The sequence below is a fragment of the Stigmatopora argus genome, chromosome 6 (genome assembly GCF_051989625.1).
Source record: "Stigmatopora argus isolate UIUO_Sarg chromosome 6, RoL_Sarg_1.0, whole genome shotgun sequence".
In the NCBI taxonomy this organism is placed as follows: Eukaryota; Metazoa; Chordata; class Actinopteri; order Syngnathiformes; family Syngnathidae; genus Stigmatopora; species Stigmatopora argus.
Genome location: NC_135392.1, coordinates 2,183,808 through 2,207,362, shown reverse-complemented (window position 1 = coordinate 2,207,362; position 23,555 = coordinate 2,183,808). Strand labels below are relative to the sequence as shown.

General features: G+C 41.6%; 1 protein-coding gene across 6 annotated transcripts in view; it reads right to left on the bottom strand.

Moving 5' to 3' along the window:
• Positions 1-23,555, bottom strand: part of zhx3a (zinc fingers and homeoboxes 3a) — a 104,847-nt gene that overhangs the window by 33,103 nt on the left and 48,189 nt on the right. For 2 of the 6 annotated variants that reach the window (XM_077601893.1, XM_077601894.1), the window contains exons 1-2: positions 21,645-21,849; positions 382-3,031 (exon numbers count right to left, since the gene is read on the bottom strand). In XM_077601893.1, coding sequence (XP_077458019.1) covers positions 382-3,031; positions 21,645-21,792 — 2,798 coding nt within the window. In that variant the 5' untranslated portion in view covers positions 21,793-21,849. Of the gene's footprint in view, positions 1-381; positions 3,032-21,644; positions 21,850-22,419; positions 22,987-23,555 lie in introns of those variants that run through there. The other 4 variants (XM_077601897.1, XM_077601898.1, XM_077601896.1 and 1 more) reach the window with 3 other exon arrangements.

Below are 23,555 nucleotides of genomic sequence, written 5' to 3'. Positions count from 1 at the left end.
CCTTACTATACTAGGTCGTTTTTTTGAGAAAAAGCCTTACTATACTATGTCGTTTTTTTAAGGAAAAAAGCCTTACTATACTATGTCGTTTTTTTCTTTTAAAAAGCCTTATGATACATGGTCTTTTTTAACCCCCTAACCCTAACCCCCTAACCCTAACCTCCTAACCCCCTAACCCCCTAACCCTCTACGGGGTAAACCCAACTAGAACATGAGATCCTATATTTTGTTGTTGTCACAAATCCGGCTTATATGCGAGAAAATAAAGGTTTTTTTTGCAGCACTTCAGTATGTATTCTTTCTTTTCACGAAACAGGGACGGGAAGCCTTTTTTTACCATTAAAAACCGGACTGGCTCTGGGAAATAAGGATTGCACTCACCTGGTCTGATTAGCATCGTTGGGTTGTTCAATGAGCGGCTGACTGGCGGTCAGCTGCTGGCGCTCTCTCTCCGGCCAGGCGTCCTTTGGCGAGCTCCCGCTTTTGACCAGCTCGCCGCTCGCCCCGCTCGCCATCAGCCCTCGCAGCGGCGAGGTTAAATCCTGCCACGGAAGCGGCGGCTCGCTGTTCGCTTCCCTCTCGCCCTCCGCGTCTCGTAGCCAGCGTTTGTCGGCGGTCAGTGGTGGTGGCGGCGGCGGCGGCGGAGGATCGGGCCGCCATCGGGCCGGCGCAGGCGCCTCGTCGGCGTCCGGAGCCGGTCGCAGGTACGTCTCCAGCCACTTGAGCTGCCCGTTCTTGCTGCTGTGGCGGCTGTCGCTGAACCAGCGCACCACCTCCGACTTGGGGAGGCCCGTCCGTCGGCTCAAGTCTTCGTACTGCTGGCTGTTGGGCCAACGCGCGCCGGAGAAGGCCTGACGGAGGATGCGCAACTGCTGGGCGTTCTTGGCGGCCCAGGGTGGCGAGAAGGAACCCTCCCCCCTCTCCGCCTTGCCTTCGTGACGCGCCGACTCCGAGGCGCCATCGCCCTCGTTCACTTTCAGCCTTTTGAAGTTGATCTTGACGGGTTCCATTTTGCGATCGGCGCCGCTTCCGTCCGCGGCGAACGGGTCGTCTTCCTTGATGAGTTGCTGCAGGATGGACATGCTTTTCACGCCCATCTCTAGGGCGGATGGACTACTTTTCGTGATGACGGCGGCGGCGTTGGCGTTGGCGCCGCCGCCGCTGCTGCTGCTGGTGGTGCTTTCGGCGGGGGAGGGGCTGCCGGCGTGGTTCGGCGGAGGGGTGTCGTCGCGTGGCTTCTTCCTGGAGGTGTCGGCGTGCTCTTGCGGACGGATTAAGACGCTGTTGTGATTGTTATGATTGATGTCGCTGGTGTTTTCCGCGGCGCCGTCGTGATCGGAACTTTCCGGGCCGCTCGGGAAAATGTCGCGCGACGGGTCGTTGGGGGTCGCGACGTAGTGCAAATCGTTATTGCTGATGTTGGCGTGGACGCCGTTTGACGGGCCGCCGCCGTCGTCGGCGCTCTGGCGGGCCACGTTCTCGTTGGCGGGATAGACGACGGCGGCGGCGGCGAGGCCGTCCCCGCATTTCTCCGCCTCCGCTTGAAGATTCTTGACGGGCGCCTGCGTATGCCTGTCCGAAGACGGAAGCTTCTGAGAGAGAATGGGGGTGGAATACGAGACCCTGGTCACGTGGGGATTGGTGGACGCGCTGGCCTGCTTGGCGAGGACTCCCATGGCCCTGCTCGTCCCGGCGCCGAAGGGGGCGTCGGCCACGGGAAAGTTGGGTCCTTTGGAACCTGAAGGGGCTGTTACGGTACGGTGAGTAACAATGTGATTGACGTGACGCTGGGCACCGGCGGCCTGCTTTTGAGGCGCGGCGCCCTGGAAGACGGTGTTGAACATCTTCCTGCGGGCTTCTTCGATCTCCTCCGGAGACCAGCTGATGCCTTGCTTGAGTCTTTGGGCGGTAAACCACAGTTTGATCTGCTCTTCGGGGAACTCCGACACCACCGTCAGGTAGCAGAGCTCCGCTTTGGTCGGGTAGGGGAACTTGCCGAAGGAGGTCTTGAGAAAACTGCTGGTGTCCATGGCGGCGTCGTAGGTGGGGATGCTGCTCAGGGGGATCATCACCTTGGGGAGATCCTTGTGGCAGGGGGAGTACGGCGATGGGGGGGCGTGCTGGTGCTGGCGAAAGACCCGGTTGGACGTCGGCGGGGGCGGCGGCGCGCGACCGCCGGCGGCCGTCCTGGGCGTGGCCCCGTTTTGGAGTTCGGGGACGCCGCCGGCGGCGGTCGGCGCCCCCGCGGGGTCGGCGTCCCTCCCGGCGGCGGCTTTCTTCAGGACTTCCACGGTGTGGGAGACCACGATCTTCTTGTGCTCCCCCTTGGCTCTCATCATCTTGGCGATGGGCGTCTTGCTGAGGGAGATGGCGCCGTCTCGGCCGCCGCCGTCCGTGAAGAGGCTCTGCTCCACGGCGGTGATCCCGTCCCTCCTGTTGACGCTCAGCGAGGCGGTCATGGAGCCCTCCACGATCTTGGGGTGGGTCTTAGCGTTGTGCAGGGCTAGCGCCTCGAAGCGGACCACCGAGACGGCGCAGCTCAGGCAGTAGAAGGTGCCCTGCGCCCTGAAGTCGGCGTGGCAGGTGTGCATGTGATCTAAGAAGTAGTTCAGGTCCCGGGACTCGAAGGAGCACGGCGGGCAAGCGTAGGCGCCGCCTTTCTGCACCTCGCTAGCGCCGCCGTTGCCGCCGCGTTCGTCCCCGGAGATGCTGAGGATGCCGTCTTCCGGGATGGTGGGGAGGAGTTCCGGTAGCGAGCCCAGGATGATTTCCTCGCGGGCGTGCTTGGATTTGGAGGGGATCATGCAGGGCACGCTGGATTTCCTCTTGCTGGCCATGGCGGCGCTGGTTGCCGGCGACCACGGGAAGGTGATTGGGGGGCTTGATTGTCCGGTGCGATGAGAGCGGAGGGCCAGTGGACGGACCGGAGTGTCATGGATCAGCCACGGCGGTGATGCTGCTTCATGACTTTTGATGATGATGATGCTGCTGCCGCGGGACGCCGGGCCGACTTTAAGAGCTGCCGGGGAACCTGGCGAGCACAAAATGGAGAGATGGTTCATCGGAGGCACGGAATGGCTACGTCGGGCCGAGGCAGTAAAAACGTGTGGTTTGTCTTATGAAAATAAATAAATAAAGTGACATCATTTGAAGCTGGAAAACATACATTCACCTTAGAGCTGGGCAATATGGTAAAAAATGTTGTCACAATAAAAGATGTAAAAAATTATCAGTCGATAAATGGTAATTATTACAATAATTATAACATATTTTTTGTTTCAGACTTCAAACTTCTGTGAATAAATACATGACTCTCCTCCATATTGAAATATGAAAGTGACTGTTACCTTACTTTATAAGAAATATGATGATTGTAAAATGTCTTTTTGTTGTTCTGTTTTGCAATAAAGATAAGACAACCCTTACACTGAAAATTTAAAAATAAAACCTACAGAAATCTGGCTATGCGTCTTTATTTTTATACATTTTTGCCTTCAAACCAAAAGTTGCTGTGCAATTATGAAATCAATAAAATAATAAATTGGCAAGCAGACTATTTTCAGCCTCACAAAAAGAAACCGAGTAAATTTACCTCACATTATTTACAAAAAAAAAAATTAAATTGTTATATGAACTTAACCCAGATATTTTGTTTTCTTGTTATTCATTTTAAGACATTAATAAATCATTTTCTTATCATTTTCTCTCATTTTTGTGTGTTTCTTACATCTTTCATACAAAATTGAAACACTGACTGTGGAACCAATTTGAGAATTTACATATAAAGTACTGATCTACTTACAAAATGTTCAAGTTACGAAAAAAAGTAAATACATTTTGTAAGTAAAGGTACGACTGTATTTAAAAAATAATTTGGCAGTTTTAAATTTTTGTCTCTTTGTGTTTAAATTGTTCGCCACCCCAGAATGAGACGCTCCCTGTTTTCTTGCAAAATATGAAAAAAAGTGCTTGTTTTCATAAAAAAACAATAAAATTTTGCCATACCTAAATGCCTGATTATAAACCGCAATGTTTATTCAACACTATTCGGTTTTCTAAAGATTTGACTAGCTGTGTACATGTAGTTATTATTCATTCATAAATTTTTGGAACCTGTTTATCCTCACCCCCCCCCAAAAAATCACAAAAAAGTGATTTCGCAATAAGTGAGGTCGCAGTAATCGAGGGAATACTGCAGTTATTATACATTTTCTAAATACCTGAGTTGTTTAAGTGAAATTTATAATTTAATCATTTATAATTGCAATGTCTTTTCTCAAAAAAATGTTAGTAGAACAATTTCCCCGTGTTTTACAGCGCGCAAAAGTTAGGCAGCGGTCGCTGACGAATCCTAAAGATACCACGCGGTATTTTGTCCACAACACGCACGTACAGTAACAGCTGTGTGAATGCAGAGAAGCGAAGAACGCTTGGCGAAGTAATAAGTGGAGGCGCTAAGCGCTAAATACAGTGTGACAATGTAGGTGGTGTTTTTCCACTCAAGTAAAACACTTGAGCACAGCTTTCATTTCATTTGCTGAAAATAACAGCCGCTCGCTTATGCAATGACGGGTAGACGTAAAGCAGACGTATTTAAATAGATAGCTTGAAAAAGCTATTGATAGTAACAAAGCACTTGTGGACGATTTCAAATACAGTGCTACCTCGAGATACGAGCTTAATGCGTTCCGAGACTGAGCTCGTATGTCGATTTACTCGTAACTCAAGCGGACGTTTCCCATAGAAATGAACTCAAAACAAATGAATTCTTTCCAACCCTCTGAAAAAACAAGATATTGGATTGAAAAAACATTTTTATTTGTTCTAATTTGCCATCTATTAACAAAGTAACAAATAACTAGTGGTTTAATAGTACTAAAATGTGTTTAATAGTACTAAAATTAGACATTAGACAAATTAGAAATTTCGCAGAGGGGAGCGAGAAAGACTTTTTGCACGGCAACACGCTCGTAACAGAACAAACAAATTTAAATGAACTTGGATTACGATGCAGACACTCAAAAACTAATTTAATCCAACTACACTAAACTTAATTCTATTTTTTGGGGAAATTTTGATACCTTTCTTCTCTTGGCTCTGTGGCCCCGCCTCCACCCTGACTTTCAGATCCAACCTATCGAGGGTTGTTTGCTTTTGTCTTCCCTTCAAAATATTCCCAAAATGATGCACAAAAATGTCCTCACAATAGAATAACGCACGACCACTTGCCAACGAGAAGTCGTATATACTCCTCTCGTATTAGCGAACAAGCTCCGCCATTCGCACTGACTAACGGGAAAAAAAAACACTGAAAAAAAATGCAATGCCCCGCCCAGTGCTCGTAGAGACATTACACAAGGGAGTTGCGATGGGAAAGACAGTGGCCATGATGTTCTTATGAGCAGCAGCTCGCGTCCGCTATATCAAAATTTGTCTTGTATCTCAAGATAAATATTTGCTAAAAAATTTACTCGTATCTCAAATTGCTCGTATGTCGAGGTACCACTGTAGCCTCGTATAAAAAAAAATTGAGTTTTTTTTCCCAATGCAAATGACGATAGCAATTAAACAAGATCAACATACACACACACACACACACACATTGACAATCACCTGTCACTATTCTATTTAAGTATTCCGATTCTGCCTCGCTGTCACTTTTCATCAATTCAAAAATCAACACGACAACATCGCATCTAAACCCTATTTGTTGTTTTCCCAATCTGCTGCCTTAGTCTAAATCAACTAATTATTAATGGCATGTGTCCGCATAATTATTTTTAGCAGTGCTTTATGTAATCCAAAAAAAAACACACAAAAAAACCCAGTAATTAAAGTGTAGGCTTGCACGGCGACAATTGTGCGCCGCGAGAAATGTGATTTGGAGGCTTTTTGAATGCGAGCGAATATATTTGTTGCCAGATGCCACCTGGCTCCCTCAAGCAAGGAGTTATTATCAGTGAATAAATATTAGCCCCACACTTCCTGGGGGATTTTCAACCTATTGAGCGAGGCGTATTTTCCTCGCCGGCTTGATTGATGGAAGCGCATGTATCCCACCTTTTCGAGCTGTTTTACATTTTCCGCAGGCAAATTTATGCGTGCGGGTTTTGTCTCCGGAAGGGATGAGTGTTCAATTCATTTTTTAGGAGGGAGCTCGCGGTCTGCTTACAAAAAAATACGAATGTTATGGAGAGATGCGAGGGACACGCCTTGAACAATTGAATTGCAGATTGAAAAGGGAAGGTCTGTTAGTTAAGAGTCTATGCAAAAAGTATACAGTAATCCCTCGAATATCGCGGCTTCACGACATCGCGGTTTTTTGGGGGGATTTTTTTTTTTGTTAATTTATTTCTTAAGTTCATAAAAATGTGAAAATTGCAAGCGGAAGCCACTCCCCTGTCCTCGGCTTGCTACTAGAACTCAGCAATGAAGTAAAAAAATACATCAATATTTTTTTTAAATTCATAAAAATGTGAAAATTGACGCTGAAATTCGCAATCAGAATCCTCTCCCCTTTCCTCTACTTGCTACTAGAACTCAGCACTGAAGTAATAAATATATATATATATATATATATTTACATTTTAAGTTCATAAAAAACTGTTTTTTGTTTATGCCTGGTCTACATTAACCGCTTCCCTGAATGCATCAGTTGTCACAATATATAACATCATAAGAGCAATTGAACAATTTGCTTGAGCGCTATCCGTTTTGCATTACGGTAATTCCAATAGCAACATTTTCCATACCATCCTCCTAATAATCCACCCACAAAATACTAAAACAACGTTTTGGAGTCAATTTACCTGGAAAAAATGCTTGGAAATATTGACCCTGTTAAGTTTACCTGTTAAAACAAATTAATGATTTAAAACAAATAATTCTGGGTTTTTTTCTGTATAATATTTTTTATGTATATGTGGTATGGATAGATGTCTTCAAAAGGGAAAAAACATTTTGCTATGAAAAATAATCATATATTTATAATGTTATCAACTTTTGGTGACATTGGGTCACTGTGAAAAATGAGATTTTGCAATAAATTTGGAGGTTTATGTGATTCCTGCTGATAAAACGTTGATGAGAACGACTATAACACGGCCAAAATAGGCGATTATGAGATGCAAGACAACACAGAGCTGATACAGTAAAAGATCAGAGTGTTACTATAGGCGACATAGTTTTAAATGAAAAGATTTTCCCTTGATATTTTCTCGATGCAAAAAGTGTGCTTGGCAAACACTGATTTAGAGTGTTCAACCAGTGTGGATGCTTTTTGGGATGTGGGAGGAAACAGGAATACCGAAACAAAACCAACACAAGAAGGTCTCAACCCACCAGGGATTGATCCCAGAACTGCTAGGAAGACATGCAAACCCCTCTGTTGTGCTTTAAAATAAGGAAATATCAAGTATAATCATACATATATCATTTTAGCATGCATCTAATCTTGGATATTTGACTATTGACATTTTCTCTATTCTAATGAGGTGAAAAATATGCTTCTTGCCAAGTCGTGCATATTCAAATTTGGAAGCCAAAAATGTCGGAAAACGTCCTCCTGCTGAGTGTCAGCGACACAGCTGGCTTTAATCACAGTCTCGGGGTTGAAAGTGTGAATGAAAAAAAGGGCGGAAAAGTCAAGTGAAATGTTCACCCCGTGCCCTCGGCGTGAACCGCTGACACACACAACCGCGATCATATTTCTCCCGTCTCGAATTGTTGACGTGTGGCGTGTTCGGGAGGGTTGAACGCCTCTCTAAATCCACATCCGAACCCGATGTCACATTTTCATCGTGGTTTGGAGATTCATCGACAACGTAAATTCAACAAATTGCTCTTGTTGGTTATGTGGTGACATAAAGCTGGGCGATAAAACGATAACAATAATTTTTGTGAATTAACTTTTGTCAACAAATATATTAAAAATAAAAGTTGAGCATTTAAAAACTGTAATTACACCAGCCGACCACCAATGAGAACGGGGGCGCTAGTTCCAGACCATCGCCCAGGAGAAGAGGATGACGAGGAAACGTGTTTTAGCATGTTAGCAATAGAGGCTATCACGGAGAATGAACGCAAAAGGACAATAACAAGGCCAAAATCTGCGATTGTGAGATGCAGGACAACACAGAGCTGATACACTAAAAGATCCAAGTTTTTTTTTAATGCCTCGTAAAGAGCAGCTTTATTGAAAATGTCCTTAACTCACTGTCCTCATTTGAGGACAGCCTGTAATTTTTTTTTAACTTGATATCAAGATGTTTTCCCATTTTATGTAAAATGTTCTGAAAACGTTACAAAAATCAAAAGCTTCTCTTGGTTTAATATGAATTAAAATGGGTTAAGTTCATCCAACTTTTTTGTTTTATTTTTTGCAAATGGCCATATGTGAGGTAAATTATTTATTTTTGTGAGGCTGTTTTCAGTTGATTAATTTATTTATTTCATATTGCACAGCAACTTTTGGTTTGAAGGCAAATTTATAAAAAATTAAGATTTCTGCAGGTTTTATTCTTTACTTTTCATACTGTACGGAGGGAATTATCTTATTTTTATTGCACAACAGAACAACAAAAATACTTCTTAAAATCATCATATTTCATATTATTTTTCTTATAAAGTAAGGTAACATAGTTACTTAAATATTTGAAATAAATTAATTTACCTATTCGCAGAAGTTTGAAGTCTGAAACAAAAAATATATCATATTTATCATGCTAATTATCGATCTCAACATAACTTTTTTTTAATCGTGATAACAATTTTTGTCATATCGCCCAGCTTTATGATGACATAAATCACCGTATTTTTTCCCACAAACCCTGTATCATTTGTACACAATTAACAAAAGAGACTCCGACGGCAATTTAATAAAAGATGAACCTGCTCCCTTATTAAAACCCACCAATGAGCGAGCACCCACCAGAACTCGATGACCCCAGATGGTCAAAAGCTTCTTTTTTTAAGCATTTTGAAACGCCTGGACTCTAATGAGAACAATCGGTATAGAAAATGGCTGATTTATTTTATGACCGACAGCTGCTGCCTCTGGACAGGAACAAAACAAAAAAACAAAAAAAAACCTGAAACAAAACAAAACAAACACTAAAAAAAAAAAAACTAGGTCACCAGCATCTTACGCAGTAATCCCGGCCGGTTGGCCACATCCAGACGCAGGCATGTTCTGTACATTTGGGTGCCAGACAGGTCATGATATCTCTCTGACGGAACGAACATTCAATGAATCCCGGCTGAGGACATTTTGTGTCTGTTCCACGAACAAAAGATTCACCAACAAAAAAAAAGATGGTGACATCGAAAAACATCTGTAGGAAAGATGCCATTCTACTTTCAGAGAGAGTTTTGGGAACCAATAACAAGGCCACGCAGATTTTCTTCGCCTAGTGTTGCAGATCAATGGGTCGCAGTGCAGGAATTTGGGTTCGAATCTTTCACTTAATATTACTATCGTGCTGTTACATTATCAGTGTTGAATGAAGTGCAAAGTTTAAAAAAAAATGTTTCCTCGAATATTTTATCCTACAACCGTGCCTACAGAGCTGTGGCCATTCTGTGCAACCACCAGAGGGCGCCACCCAAAACGTTTGAGAAGTCCATGCAAAACCTGCAGACAAAGGTGAGCAGATGTTTTTTCTTCGTGGATTTATTTTAGACAAAATACTGAAATTGTGCAGTTTTATCCATTAATTTCAATACGTCAGGTTTGATCACCAATTTTTTCGCATATTAGCCGCATCTGCGTATAAGCCGCACCCTTAAAATTGCCTTAAAATAGTTGACTTTTACAATTTCTTGTATATAACGCTTATTTTCACCTCCATATTCATGGTTTTAATAGGGAGTACAAATGTGTTACCATATTTTTTCACATATAAGCCGCCTCTGCGTAAATGCTGTACACTTTAAATTGCCTTGAAATCGTTGAATTTGACAATTTCTCTGGTATAAGACGCCCGCTGATTCACACTTTCCACCTCCATTTTCATGGTTATAATAGGGAGTACAAATGTGTTACTGTATTTTCTCACATATAAGCCGCCTCTGCGTAAAAGCATAAAAACCTTGAAAACCTTGAAAAAGCTACACACTTGAAATCGTTGAATTTGACAATTTCTCTCATATAAGACGCCCCATGATTCACAATTTTCACCTCCATATTCATCGTTTTAATAGAGTACAAATGTGTTACCGTATTTTCTCACACAAGCCGCTTCTGCGTAAAAGCTGTACACTTGAATCGTTGAATTTGATAATTTCTCTCGTATAAGCCGCCCCGATTCACAATTTTCAGCTCCATATTCATGGTTTTAATAGGGAGTACAAATGTATTACTTTGAAGGGAAAATCTTGAGAAAAATCATCATACATAGTATTTCTGAGATACTGTATAAATCGATTGCTGGATTGCACATTCCTAAAGAGTGTTGCCTGCACATAGACAAATTCAAATAGGAAGTCATGTGAGCAGTACAACCAGGAAGTGTGTCCGTAGCGGTCTGGTTTGTCATCCCTAGGTAAGATACGCAAGTTTTTTCAAGTTTTATGCAAGATACAGTTTATTTTTTTTCTTGAATTTCATTCAAAGAAGTCAAAATAAATTATGTTTAGCGTTTTATCTGTTTATCTTTTCTCTATTTTGAAATAAATGGCCGCATTGTCTTTCTTTATCGCGTTTAAACTTTGTCACCTTGCAGTTTCATGCATGTCAAGTCTAATTTATGCACATATAAGCCTTACCCTGGTTTCAGTCACCATTTTTTTAGCGACAAATACGGCCTATATGCGAGAAAATACGGTAAATACATGTACGTTGTGGTCACTATCTCCGACAAGTCCAAATTGCCTGTTAGGGCGATTGCGAATGGTCGTCGGACAAAAGGTGATTGAAAAAAAAAAAAAACCCTGAGGCCTAATTCTGCTTGTAACAAAAAAAGGAGAAAAACACTTTATTTGCCATTTTGCAGCTTGAAATCAGTTTGCTTCGTTTTCTGTCTAAACACAAAAAAAAGTCGTCTGTACAAAGAGAATGGCTCTTTAATTTATAGCTCTTTGTTCCTATAGCAACGATACAACCAAAGCCTGGATTTGTACATGTTTATCTTTCAACGCAACCGTGTGTTCTATCACAAAGTTACAATGACAGTAAATATTTGTAGGAAGAATACACGCATCCACGCAAGGGGGTGCCGGAGCCTATCCCAAGCATCCTTCAAGTCTCTTGCATGCATATTAAATGAATTCATTTGAGTAAATATCTTTGAAAGCTGGGAGGAAATAACATTCCCAATTTGATTTGCTGGTTATCAAATCATCGTATCCTAAGGCCTGATTTACATAACGTGGTTCAAATGAGGTTATTTTCCAAATATGGGTCATGACACTGAAATGAGAGCAACTTGACAAAAGACCAATCAATGCACACCCAAAACAAACGGAAATACGACGGGACTGAAGTGGAAATTGACACGGTGGGATTTAAACAAATACCAAATCAGAATGGTGTCATTGGACCTTCTGCAAAACTGAATCACAGCTTTAAAATAAATAAAAAAAGTTACATTTTGAGTCATGTCGATTTAAAAAAATGGCATTTTTAGAAGTAGACGTTTTGAATCCATTTTTCCTTATAGACTTTTTTGTGCCTTCATTTTGACGTTTTTGGTAGCGAATTTAAGCAATTAAACCACTTTTTTTCTACAAAAAAGGATCACATTAATATGGCATCACATTTACGGGGTACATTTTTTAAGAAGCTGATGTATATTTCACTTGGTTGTCAATATTTACTATTTGATTAAAGCACGGGTGTCAAAGTGGTGACCCGGGGGCCAAAACTGGCCCGCCGCCACATTTTGTGCGGCCCGAGAAAGTAAATCATGAGTGCCGACTTTCTGTTTTAGGCTCGAATTAAAATTAAAATTATATATATATATATTATATTTCCTGATATTCCCCTTTTTAAATCAATAATTACAATTTTTTTAGTTCAAAAAGCATTTTGTAAAATCCAAAAATCCAAATATTTTGTTTTCCACTATATTACTGGACATCGTTAAATATATATTTTGTTTCCTTTCGAAATGAAAAACAATAAATTAATATTATAGATATATTATAATTCCTGATTTTCCCCTTTTTAAATCAACAATTTAAAACAATCTTTTATATTTTTAATTCAAAAAGCATTTTGTAAAATCCAAAAATTCAAATATTTTCTCTTTTCCACTTTATTACTGAACATCATTAAAAAAATACATTTAATTTCCTTTTAAAATGAAAAACAATTAAAAGACATTTTCCCTTACTAAGAAAAAAAAGCTCAATTAAAGATTATTTTGCATATATTTAAAAAAACTGAATATTTAGGGCTTTTGATCCGGTTCTTTGAATCCATAATTTTAAAAAAATCTAAATATCATATCTAAAATAGAATATTTATAGCTTTTGATCCAGTTCTTTGAATCCATAAAAAATATTTTAAATCTAAATATTATATCTAAAACGGAATATTTAGGGCTTTTGATCCGGTTCTTTGAATCCATAAAAAAATTAATCTAAATATTATATCTAAAATGGTCCAAACCACATAAAACCGAGTTGACGTTAACACCCCCCGCGAACCAACCCGCATTTTACACCCTTAGATTAAAGCGATGTCCCTTCGCCATAAAAACCAAGCAATAAAAATGTACAGAAGAATGAATGAATGAATTTAGCAACAAAGCTAAAGAGTTACTACCACAGCTGCGTTGGACTCGGCCAAAGGAAAACCCGGTTCCCCCCAAAAAAGCCAAACCCAAGACGAAGCGAACCGTTATCCCAAAGAATGGCGTCACCTACGTGAAGAATGGCCCGCTTTATTTTGAAAGAGCGTGACTACAGACACAAAAACCGGGACTCCCGAGAGAGCGGCCCATTCAACGTTTCCCGTGAAAAGGCAGGATTTGTGTTTGGGCGGCAAGGTGGACAAAGCTGCGAGCCGCACGGTCTCGGCGGGGTGTCGTACAGCCACTGTGCTCAGAAGCTGGCGCCGCACGCATTTCTCCCGCGCGTTCGCCGCCTCATCGCTGCTAAACTGTTGCTCAAATGAAAAAAAAAACCCAAGCCTTTCCCACCAAATGGGATTAAGCGCTATTCTGGTGACTCCCCGCATTTAAAATGTGATTTTATAGCAGCGTTACGATTTGAAGGAGGGCCCGCTGTGGTTTCCTTTTCGGCGTTATACTGTATTTACTGTATATTCCCGCATATATGCCGCATTTGTCGCTAAAAAAATGATGACCGAATCGAGGGTACGGCTTATATGCGCATAAAAACACGCAATACACGAAACTGCAAGTTGACAACGCCAAGACACGATGACGTCAAGACGCAATGGCGCCGTGACGTCATGACATAATACGGTCATTTCTTTCAAAATGGAAAAAAGATAAACAGTTAAAATGCTAAACAACATTTATTTTGACGTCTAGGAATGAAATTCAAGAAAAAAATAAGCGTATCTTGCATAAAATGTGAAAAAAACGTACTTGTGCCTGCCATTGCTTGCTCAGGGCGCCGCCATCTTACTTAGTGATGACAAACTAGACCGCTACGAACACACTTCCTGTTTGTACAGTCTTCCCTCGATTATTGCGACTTCACTTATTGTAAATTCACTTCTTCGTGATTTTTTTCTGCTTTTAATATATATATTTTTAAATGTTCAAGTTCGGAAAAATGTGAAAATCCACGCTGAAGCTCGTAAAGGAAAGCCACATTTGCTAATAGGACTTAGCACTGAAGAAAAAAAAAGGTAGTTATAATAGGGGTGGCCCTACTTTGCGATTTTTTTTGTCTGGTCGAAATTAACTGTGATATTCTGGAGAGTACTGTACTGCTCATATGACTTCCTTTTTGAATTTGTCTACGTGCAGGCAACATCCAGCAATCGATTTATACAGCATCTCAGAAATACAACATGTGATGATTTTTCTTAAGATTTTCCCTTCAAAGTAACACATTTGTACTCCCTATTAAAACCATGAATATGGAGGTGAATATTGTGAGTCTGGGGGGGCGTCTTATACCAGAGAAATTGTAAAATTGCAACGATTTCAGGGCAATTTTAAGGGTACGGCTTATATGTGAGAATACGGTAACACATTTGTACTCCCTATTAAAACCATGAATATGGAGGTAAAAATTGTGAATCAGGGGGGCGGCTTATACAAAAGAAATTGTAAAAATCAATGATTTCAAGGCAATTCCAAGGGTACGGCTTATATGTGAGAAAATGTGATAACACAAGTACTCCCTATTAAAAATATGAATATGGAGGTGAAAATTGTGAATCAGGGGGGCGGCTTATACGAAAGAAATTGTAAAATTCAACGATTTCAAGGCAATTCCAAGGGTACAGCTTATATGTGAGAAAATGTGGTAACACAAGTACTCCCTATTAAAAATATGAATATGGAGGTGAAAATTGTGAATCAGGGGGCGTCTTATACGAGGGAAATTGCAAAAATCAACGGTTTCAAGGCAATTTCAAGGGTACGGCTTTTACTCAGACGCGGCTTATATGTGAGAAAATACAGTCACACATTTATACTCCTATTAAAACCATGAATATGGAGGTGAAAACTGTGAATCAGGGGGCATCTTCTACCAGAGAAATTGTCAAATTCAACCATTTTAAGGCTACGGCTTATACGCAGATGCGGCTAATACGTAAGAAAATACGGTACATCATTAACGTGCGATCATCACCTCCACCATCGCAGGCCCACGCGCTTCTCCACCCCGACGAGCGCCGCCGCCGTCCTCCCGTCACTTCATAAACCGCCGCAGCAATTATAATATTACAAGGTGAAAAATGGACGGCGCCACCGGAAAGCCAGGCGAGGCTGCAAAGTGGTTGCTCGACATTAAAATTTAATTGAAAACAGCCCGCGGATGCGGATGCGGACGGATCCGTCGGGTCATCCACACTTGACGCCGAGGAACGTGGATTTTTTTGCGTTTGGCGGCGTGCCGCCTTGTCACATGAAAGAGAACGTGGACAAAGGAAGACAAAACTCGGGACGTCTGGGAGTAAAAAAAAAAAAAAAGCGAGAGGATGGATGACGGATGACGATGACAACCTGGCTGGCGCTCTTTCAATATTCTCCTCCTCGCCGTCGACACCTCGTAGTGGGGCGCCGACACGCTCTCGACACGCTCCCTCCTCACCTCGGCAACATTTAGCGCTGGCGACGCTTTCAAATCTTTCTCTTTGAAGCGAATAACTGGCGAGGAGTCTCTTGCGGAAGACTTCAACACAAAAGGAGGATAAAAAAAACACACAAAAACAACAACAAAAAAGCCAATTCCTTGCTCTCGCCACATTAATTTTCCCTGACAGTGATCCACGCCTATATTTTAGTAGAAAAAAAATCTCCATAAATGGGCCGTGACAGATCCCATTTGAGAGATCAACAAAAAAAAATATGTCCGGAGGGAATATTTTCTGTCTGGTGTCCAATAAAGACTTGGATGTCATGTGAGGGTATCAGCTGGATACCCAAATATAAGCCGGAGATAAGGCAAAAAATACAAAATATCACTGTTTGGACTAGGGAACAATAGCGTCTTAGAGATAAGGCAAAAAATACAAAATATCACTGTTTGGACTAGGGAACAATAGCGTCTTATTTACGACGTGGCGTACGGGACCCACGTTCGCCGGGGGCGACGTGGCCGAGCGGACGTCTTTGGTCCGTCCGTCCGCGCCTTGGCGGCATGAATAAGTGTGTGGCTGGAGTAATACGTGGGTTGAAATACAAGTGGGAGATGTCCGGGTGATTAGCTAGCGTGTTAATAGAGTGGCGGCGTCTACGCCGGTCGTCCAACTCAAGACAAAAAAAAAAATGTGACCTCCAAGCGTCTTCGTCTGGGCTGGGCTAAGCTAACGCCCTCTTTTTCTTTTAATACGTCTTGGTCCGACATATTAGCGTGTATTAGCATGTGTTAGCGTGTGTTAGCGTCTGAACGTCTGCGGAGCAGGTGTTGTCAGCCATCTCGCCTTCTTCTTCTTCTTCTTCCTCCCTTTTTTTTTTTCTCCCTTTCTCTCACACACACACGCACACACTCACATATACACACACATACACATATATATACACACAGACACACACACACAAAAACCAAACCCCCCCTTTACCTCCATGACTGTAGCCCCGTCCACTGGGAGACCGGTCGGCCGTGCCACTCATGTGTTAACATCGCCATGGCAACCCTTCTCCTCCCCTTGCCCACTATGCCACACACACACACACACACACACACACACATTGCCGAGAAACTCGCACACACACACCAACCTCAAGACTCATACACACTGAATTCCTGGGACTGCATCTGGCGCAGGAAAAACTTTAATCCACAAGTGTGTGTGTGTGTGTATATATGTGTGTGTTAGCCACGTTGTTGAAAAGTCCATTCACGCTTGGCTTCCCTTTCAGACAACTTCGGGTGAGGTCCGAGGTCATTCTCTCCCTCGCCCAATGGCGAACGGGCGTCTTCTGGGAAAAAATAACGCGGGGCGATTGACACTTTTCGATTGGACGCCATGCACGTGTTTGCAGTTATGTTTTTTTTTTTTTTTAGGGCGCAGCTCTCTGCGGAAAAGCGTACATTGTTCTACAAAGCCTTGTATCTGCGGCCCAGATGAATGACGGACAAATAAACCGTGGCGCGGCGAGAGAGAGAGAGCGAAAAAAAAATCTGAGTCACGCATCCTTTTACATCACTTTTGATGAATAACTTCTTCAGTTCTGTAGCCAAGACTACAAGGCATTGATTTGGCAACTTTCAAAAAGAAAGGGAAGAAAGATGGCGGCCTAGCACGCGTTATACTGTCCGTCCTAAAATGGCTGACAATGAAGTATGGCGTCCGTGTGCGTGGAAAACAGCAGGAAATTTGATTGCTTTGGCATTAAGACAGTTGATTCTCTTCTTAGAACTTAAGGAATGTGGAACACTTCAAGTCCGCTAAATCTGCAAACCATGACCAGATGACCTTCTTGGTATTCCCAGGCAGGGGTTTCATTTTGGTACACACAGACACACACATACACACACAATACCTACAAAATCATAGTAAAATTTGGGGGAAAAAACACTATTTGGGGCTTAAAAACTTCAGTTACAGTCCTTGGTTTCTGGGGACTTGCTCCATACCAAGCGTCCCTGGAGCCCAGGTACCCAGTCAGGTCAAATATCCTCAAAAACTATAATATACCAACACATACACACACCCATACACAAGCTAGATACCTAGAATACCTAAAATGTGGCGTCAGAATACCAGAGAAGTGCAGTATTGCAGGTACACAGAAGCGCGATGTGCCTTCGCTTGTTCGCGGTATGTTCTGTGGCGACCGAGATGAAATGGGAACAGTGTGTGTGTGTGTGGTAAACAGGAAAATAATACGTAGAACACATGTCAAAGTGGCGGCCCGGGGGCCAAATCTGGCCCGCCGCATCATTTTGTGTGGCCCGGGAAAGTGAGTGAGTGCTGATTCTCTGTTTTAGGATCAGATTAAAATGAAGAGTATAGATGTATATTAAATGTCCTGATTTTCCCCCTTTTAAATCAATAATTGTCATTTTTTAATCAATTTTTTCTGTGTTTTTAGTTCAAAAATCATTTTGTAAAATCTAAAAATAAATAATTTTTTAAAATTTATAAAAATGTGAAAATTCACGCTGAAACTCGCAAGCGGAAGCCACTCCCGTTTCCTCCACTTGCTACTAGAATTCAGCAATGAAGTAAAAAATACATATTTTTTTTAATTCACAAAAATGTGAAAATTCACACTAAAATTCGCAAGCGGAAGCCACTCCCCTTTCCTCCGCTTGCTACTAGAACTCAGAACTGAAGTAAAAAAAAAATATATTTTTTTATTTTCTTATTTTTATTATTTATTTATTTAAATGGGGGTGACCTTACTTCGCGGTTTTTCATTTATCCCGGGCATGTCTGGTCTACATTAACCACAATAAACGAGGGATTACTGTATACTACTGGGACCGTGTTCTGAAACTTCCACGCTTCCCTGAATGCATCAGTTGTCACAATATACAACAGCAAAAAAAAAAAATCAGGTAAATGGGGGTCTTCTGTATTCACTTCTCTGCGTGCAGTAAAGCGACAATTACTATTTCAATAATAAGAAAAATTATAGTAAAACTGCAGTTCCCAGACATTAAAACGCCAACGTGAGCACATGTGTACGTTGTAGTTCAGCAGGTACATTTTCTTACGACGCCATTATCACTAATGAGCTGGAGGAGCACAAGGTAATTAAATCACTGCTCCAAAATTAGCAGGTATGAGTGATACAAATCGAATGGACATCGATTAAAATGCAAAATATCAATCATTATCACTTTTTAAAAACTGATTTTTAATGTTCCAATGTCCGAAATGTTTCCGAAACTAATTTGTCTAACACGTAAAATATTTTATGTGTCGTAATTTTCGGCTCCCGGCAAACAAAAGAATGTAAAATAGAGTACTACGTTGATCGCGTGTTTGTTAACTTTCACCCTTGAACTGAGTTACTGATTTTTTTGCAAGTCAACTTGAATAATAAAGGAACTTTGTGTACATGTTTAAGTTATGGAGAAACGTCATGACATTTGTATTCATATTATATTGGCAGGATTTGAATCTGACAAAAGTCTGCTGGTCTTAGAACATTTGTCAGTTTTTTTTTATTTTTTTAACCTTGTCATTATTGAAATTGGTGGAACTTTTGCATCTGTACGAACGGAATGTCAGTGAAATCACTGCTCTGGAAAGTCCTACAACACAGGTGTCAAAGTGGCGGCCCGGGGGCCAAATCTGGCCCGCCCCATCATTTTGTGCGGCCCGGGAAAGTAAATCCGAATGCCGACTTTCTGTTTTATGATCAAATTAAAATGAAGAGTATCGATGTATATTAAATTTCCTGATTTTCCCCCCTTTTAAATCAATAATTGTCATTTTTTAATCCATTTTTTCTGTGTTTTTAGTTCAAAAATAATTTTGTAAAATCAAAAAATATATTTAAAAAAATCTAAAATAAACATTGTTTTAGATCTATAAAAAAACGGAATATTCAGGGCTTTTAATCCAGTTCTTTTAATCCATTTATAAAAAAAAAAATCTAAATATTATATCTAAAATGGTCCGGCCCACATGAAATCGAGTTGATGTTATTGAGGCCCGCGAACCAACCCGAGTTTGACACCCTTGGTCTAGACTCTAAATCACATGTGTCAAAGTGGCGGCCCGGGGGCCAAATCTGGCCCGCCACATCATTTTGTGCGGCCCGAGTAAGTAAATAATGAGTGTCGACTTTCTGTTTTAGGATCAAATTCAAATGAAGATTATAGATGTATATCACATTTCCATATTTTCCCCTTTTTAAATCAATAATTTCAATTTTTTATCCATTTTTTTTCCTTTTGGTGTTTTTAGGTCAAAAAGCATTTTATAAAGCGGCCCGCGAACCAAGCCGAGCGAGTCTGACACCCTTGTCCTACAACGTCTTTGTGGAATCCAAAATTCACTTGTATGGAGTCCTTGCAGTCAATTGCAGATGGAGGGACAAAAGCCGAGCCCACCGCAGTCCTATTTCTGACTGAATGAAAGAGAGCGAGAGAAACCGACCAACCGGCTGGCCTCATTAGCGCAGTTGGGAAACACGGGAGTCCATTCTCAGCGTACATCCGGCTGGAGCGAAAACCTCCACGCACGCACAACTCACCGGGCCGAGCTGCCAAAACGACAAGAGCCAAAGCTGGTCTACCGCGTCTTGCTGGTCAAGCACGCACGGGCACGGGCACGCCCACGCCCACGCCCACGGCACGACAACCAAACACATCCACATGAGAGTGGACGAGCGACCATTCAAGTTCTGTGGAAAAGCTCGGTCCTTTCCTTGACCTACATTATATGTAACGGCACCACATGGTGAAATAATTAAAGGCTATTTCCAAAATGTGCCTGTTTTGCCTGTCTCCATTCATTTGGCATCTTGTTGGGTGGCGCTATAATGCACGACATCTCCTGAAGGCACCGCTGGTTTTGGAATGGTTCGCTCTCCCTAAAAATCCTAAACCATTATAGAGTTTGCTTAAAAATCAGTTATTATCAGTTATTCCAAACGCCTGAACCAGTATAGAAAATTTTTGGATGGTTGACACATCAAATAAAAATATCTTCTAAACTACATGGGCTCTCGGACATGAGTATAACATATCAGATAACATGAAGCGGTGGAAGCTAAGTAATGAATATGTAACAAATATATGCATTAAAATATAAATACATTGTTTAAACCTTAAAGAGGCAGTGACCGTCTGGCATTGAAAGAGCAAAGTGCCCAATCTATTTTGACTGGCAGTCAAAATAGATTTTTTTCCCATCTGCATTTGCCAAAATTAACCAACTATGTATACACACATATACATATATACACATATATAAATATAAATGTATATACATATATAAATATATATGTACTATATACATATATAAATATATATGTATATACATATATAAATACATATGTATATACATATATACATATGTATATACATATATACATATGTATATACATATATACATATGTATATACACATATATCCATTTACACATGTGTATACATAGTTGGTTAATTTTGGAAAATGCATATGAAAAAAAATATTTTATATATACATATATACACATATACATACACATACATGTATATATTTATATATGTATATACATACACATATATACATATATATACATACACATACACGCACACACTGATGTATATATTTATATATGTATATACATATACATATATACATACACATGTACATATATAAACACATACATATATATATACATGTACACATATATACATATATGCACACATACACACTCATACATACACACACACATATATACACATACATATATACACACTCATAAATATACACACATATACAGACACGTACATACATATAAACACAAATAATTATCGACATATGTGGACATAAACTATTGGGTCATGACTGTATATAAATATTGTAGCTTACATAACCAGAAATATGATGCAGACATATAGGAACGCCAGGTCTATAAAAGGTTAAGTTTATTTTTTCTTTCTTTCCCCATGACCAAAAACTACTCACTTGACTAAAAATGCACACAAACAAAATGTTGTTCTCCGATGTCTAATACATTTTGACCTGGGAGGCCTTCAAAGGCACTGAAAAAAATAATAATATTCTAAATCAGTTCTCCCAGTTCAAATGAATTGGACATTTTTGAACGACACTTTTCCCCCCCATTACTTTATCTCCAATCAACCCCCCCCCCCCCCCCCCCAAACAACAATCCCCTTTTCCATTAAGCATCTATCCCAAACAACTTTCCACGCACGACATCGACAATTCAACATACGAATGTCTTCCCAACACTTCCTCCACCACACGCACCCTAAAAAAAACCGCCTCACTATTTACGTCCACTTGCAAAAATGTTCCTCGACCGGAAGTGATACATTCAATAACCCACCACAATGTGGAAAATATGAAAGAAACGAGCAAACCTTGTATATATTCGTCTTCCTGCGCGCGTGCGAGTGAGTGCGTGCGCGTGCTGGCCAGCGAGCGAACGAGTGGGTGTGTGAGGAGGGCAGAAGCACATGTTGGTGGGAGGAAGAGGAGGAAATGAAAGAAAAGACTCCTCCTGTACATTCGGGCCTAACGTTACAAATTGTGACGCTTATTTGCGTGCCTGTGTGTGCGTGCACGCGCTTCAACCGTCTTGTTATACGTTAGCCCAAACGCCTGTGTGTGTGCGCGCGTGCGCGTGAGTGTGTGTGCGCGTGAGTGTGTGTGTCTCTTCCCAAACTCCGAGCGCTGTGTGTTGTGCAATAATAATCATTTAAAAAAAAAAGAAAAACAGCATACCCGCCACATTTGAGACTATACCAAATGAGAGGGGTGGAGGGGGGTGCACGCCGAGGGGATCGACGGGCTCCAAGTGTGACAAAGTGACGCGTAAAGCCATTTCAAGTCCATTCACAAGCCTCACACGACCCCCGAGACACTTGCCAACAATCAGCTGGCACTCCGTAAAAAAAAAAAACCTTCGTAAGAGTCAAATCTTCTCCCCCCCCTAAAAAAAAAAATCCCTCCGCCGCCCCTCCACCGACTGTCGCCATTTTATACATAGGCGACTTGATCTAAACTACAGCAGCGGCAGATCAACATCCACAATTCAAGAGCGAGACGTCATTTCGGTAAACAAGTTTGCGGCTCTTCTCTGCTCCGCCTCAAAATGAAAGAAAAAAAAAGAAGAGGAGTCGATGTGTCCCTTACCTCAACGGTCGGCGCGGGGGAACGGAATCCGACATGAATATAGAAATGAAATAATATTGGATTAGCTCCGAACGCCGCGCTTGGAGGAAGAGGACGAGAGGCGAGCTGGGGGTGGTGGGGTGGGGGCTCTCCTCAAGTGAACCCGCTGAACTAGCGTGAACCCGTCAGTGACCACGGCAAGGTACATTACATGACAGGCGGGGAAGCTGGCCGGTCCGTCCGCTTGCAAAAACAACTATGGTCGGCGATGCGGCTCCCCCAAAAAAATATAGCCAGTGTATTTCCTCGGAGCACGTGATTGGGAGCGTCATCCAAAAAAATCCAGAAGCCCTTTCATCTCAAATTTGGGAGAGGGGCGGGGATAGATGAGCATGTGTAATAGGGAAGAAGAAAAAAAAGAAAAGGGGGGAAAAAGGAGGAGGAGAGATGTATAGACTGGTTGTGTGCAACGTCACCATCCCCGAGAGACACACTTGGATGGCACATGAAAAAAACGGAGGCACCGGTGGTGCACTTGAACGCAGCCCAAAAAAATTGCAACTGAGATGAATGAAAACACACTCAATATCCCAGGAAAGTGGGAGTGCCAAGAAAAGGAGCTGAAAAGCACACCAAAAAAAAAGTGCAAATGCAAAAGACTCGCCGATGTCTCCGAACCAGGAATCTGCTTTTTTTTTGGAAGATTAAAGTACAAATGCAAAGAGTCGCCCGGTGTTCCTGAATTGGGGTTTTTAAAGATTAAAACACATGTACTGTCTTGTCAGGCTACTTGGATGTCTAAAAACAATGTTGGCAGATTTTCAAAATGTTCGGGATTCGGGCAAAAACGCCTGTTTTGGAGCAAACATTGTTCATATCGCTGTTATTTTGCATCAAAAAGTCGCAATATCACGTGACAGCGTTTCTGGTCTCATCAAAAGCGGCAAAAGAACAAAATGTGCGGTCGATGCCGAAAGATGATTTATGACCAAACACCCGTTTACAAAATACTAGTCTTTTTTTTCTCCAATGATGACAAATTCACAGAAATATTAACCAAAACTTAAAAATAACCACCTCACAAGTCCTGTGTTACACTCACCAACGAGAACCAATCAAAAACTATCCCCGTATTGATCATTCCAAACCAACAAAAC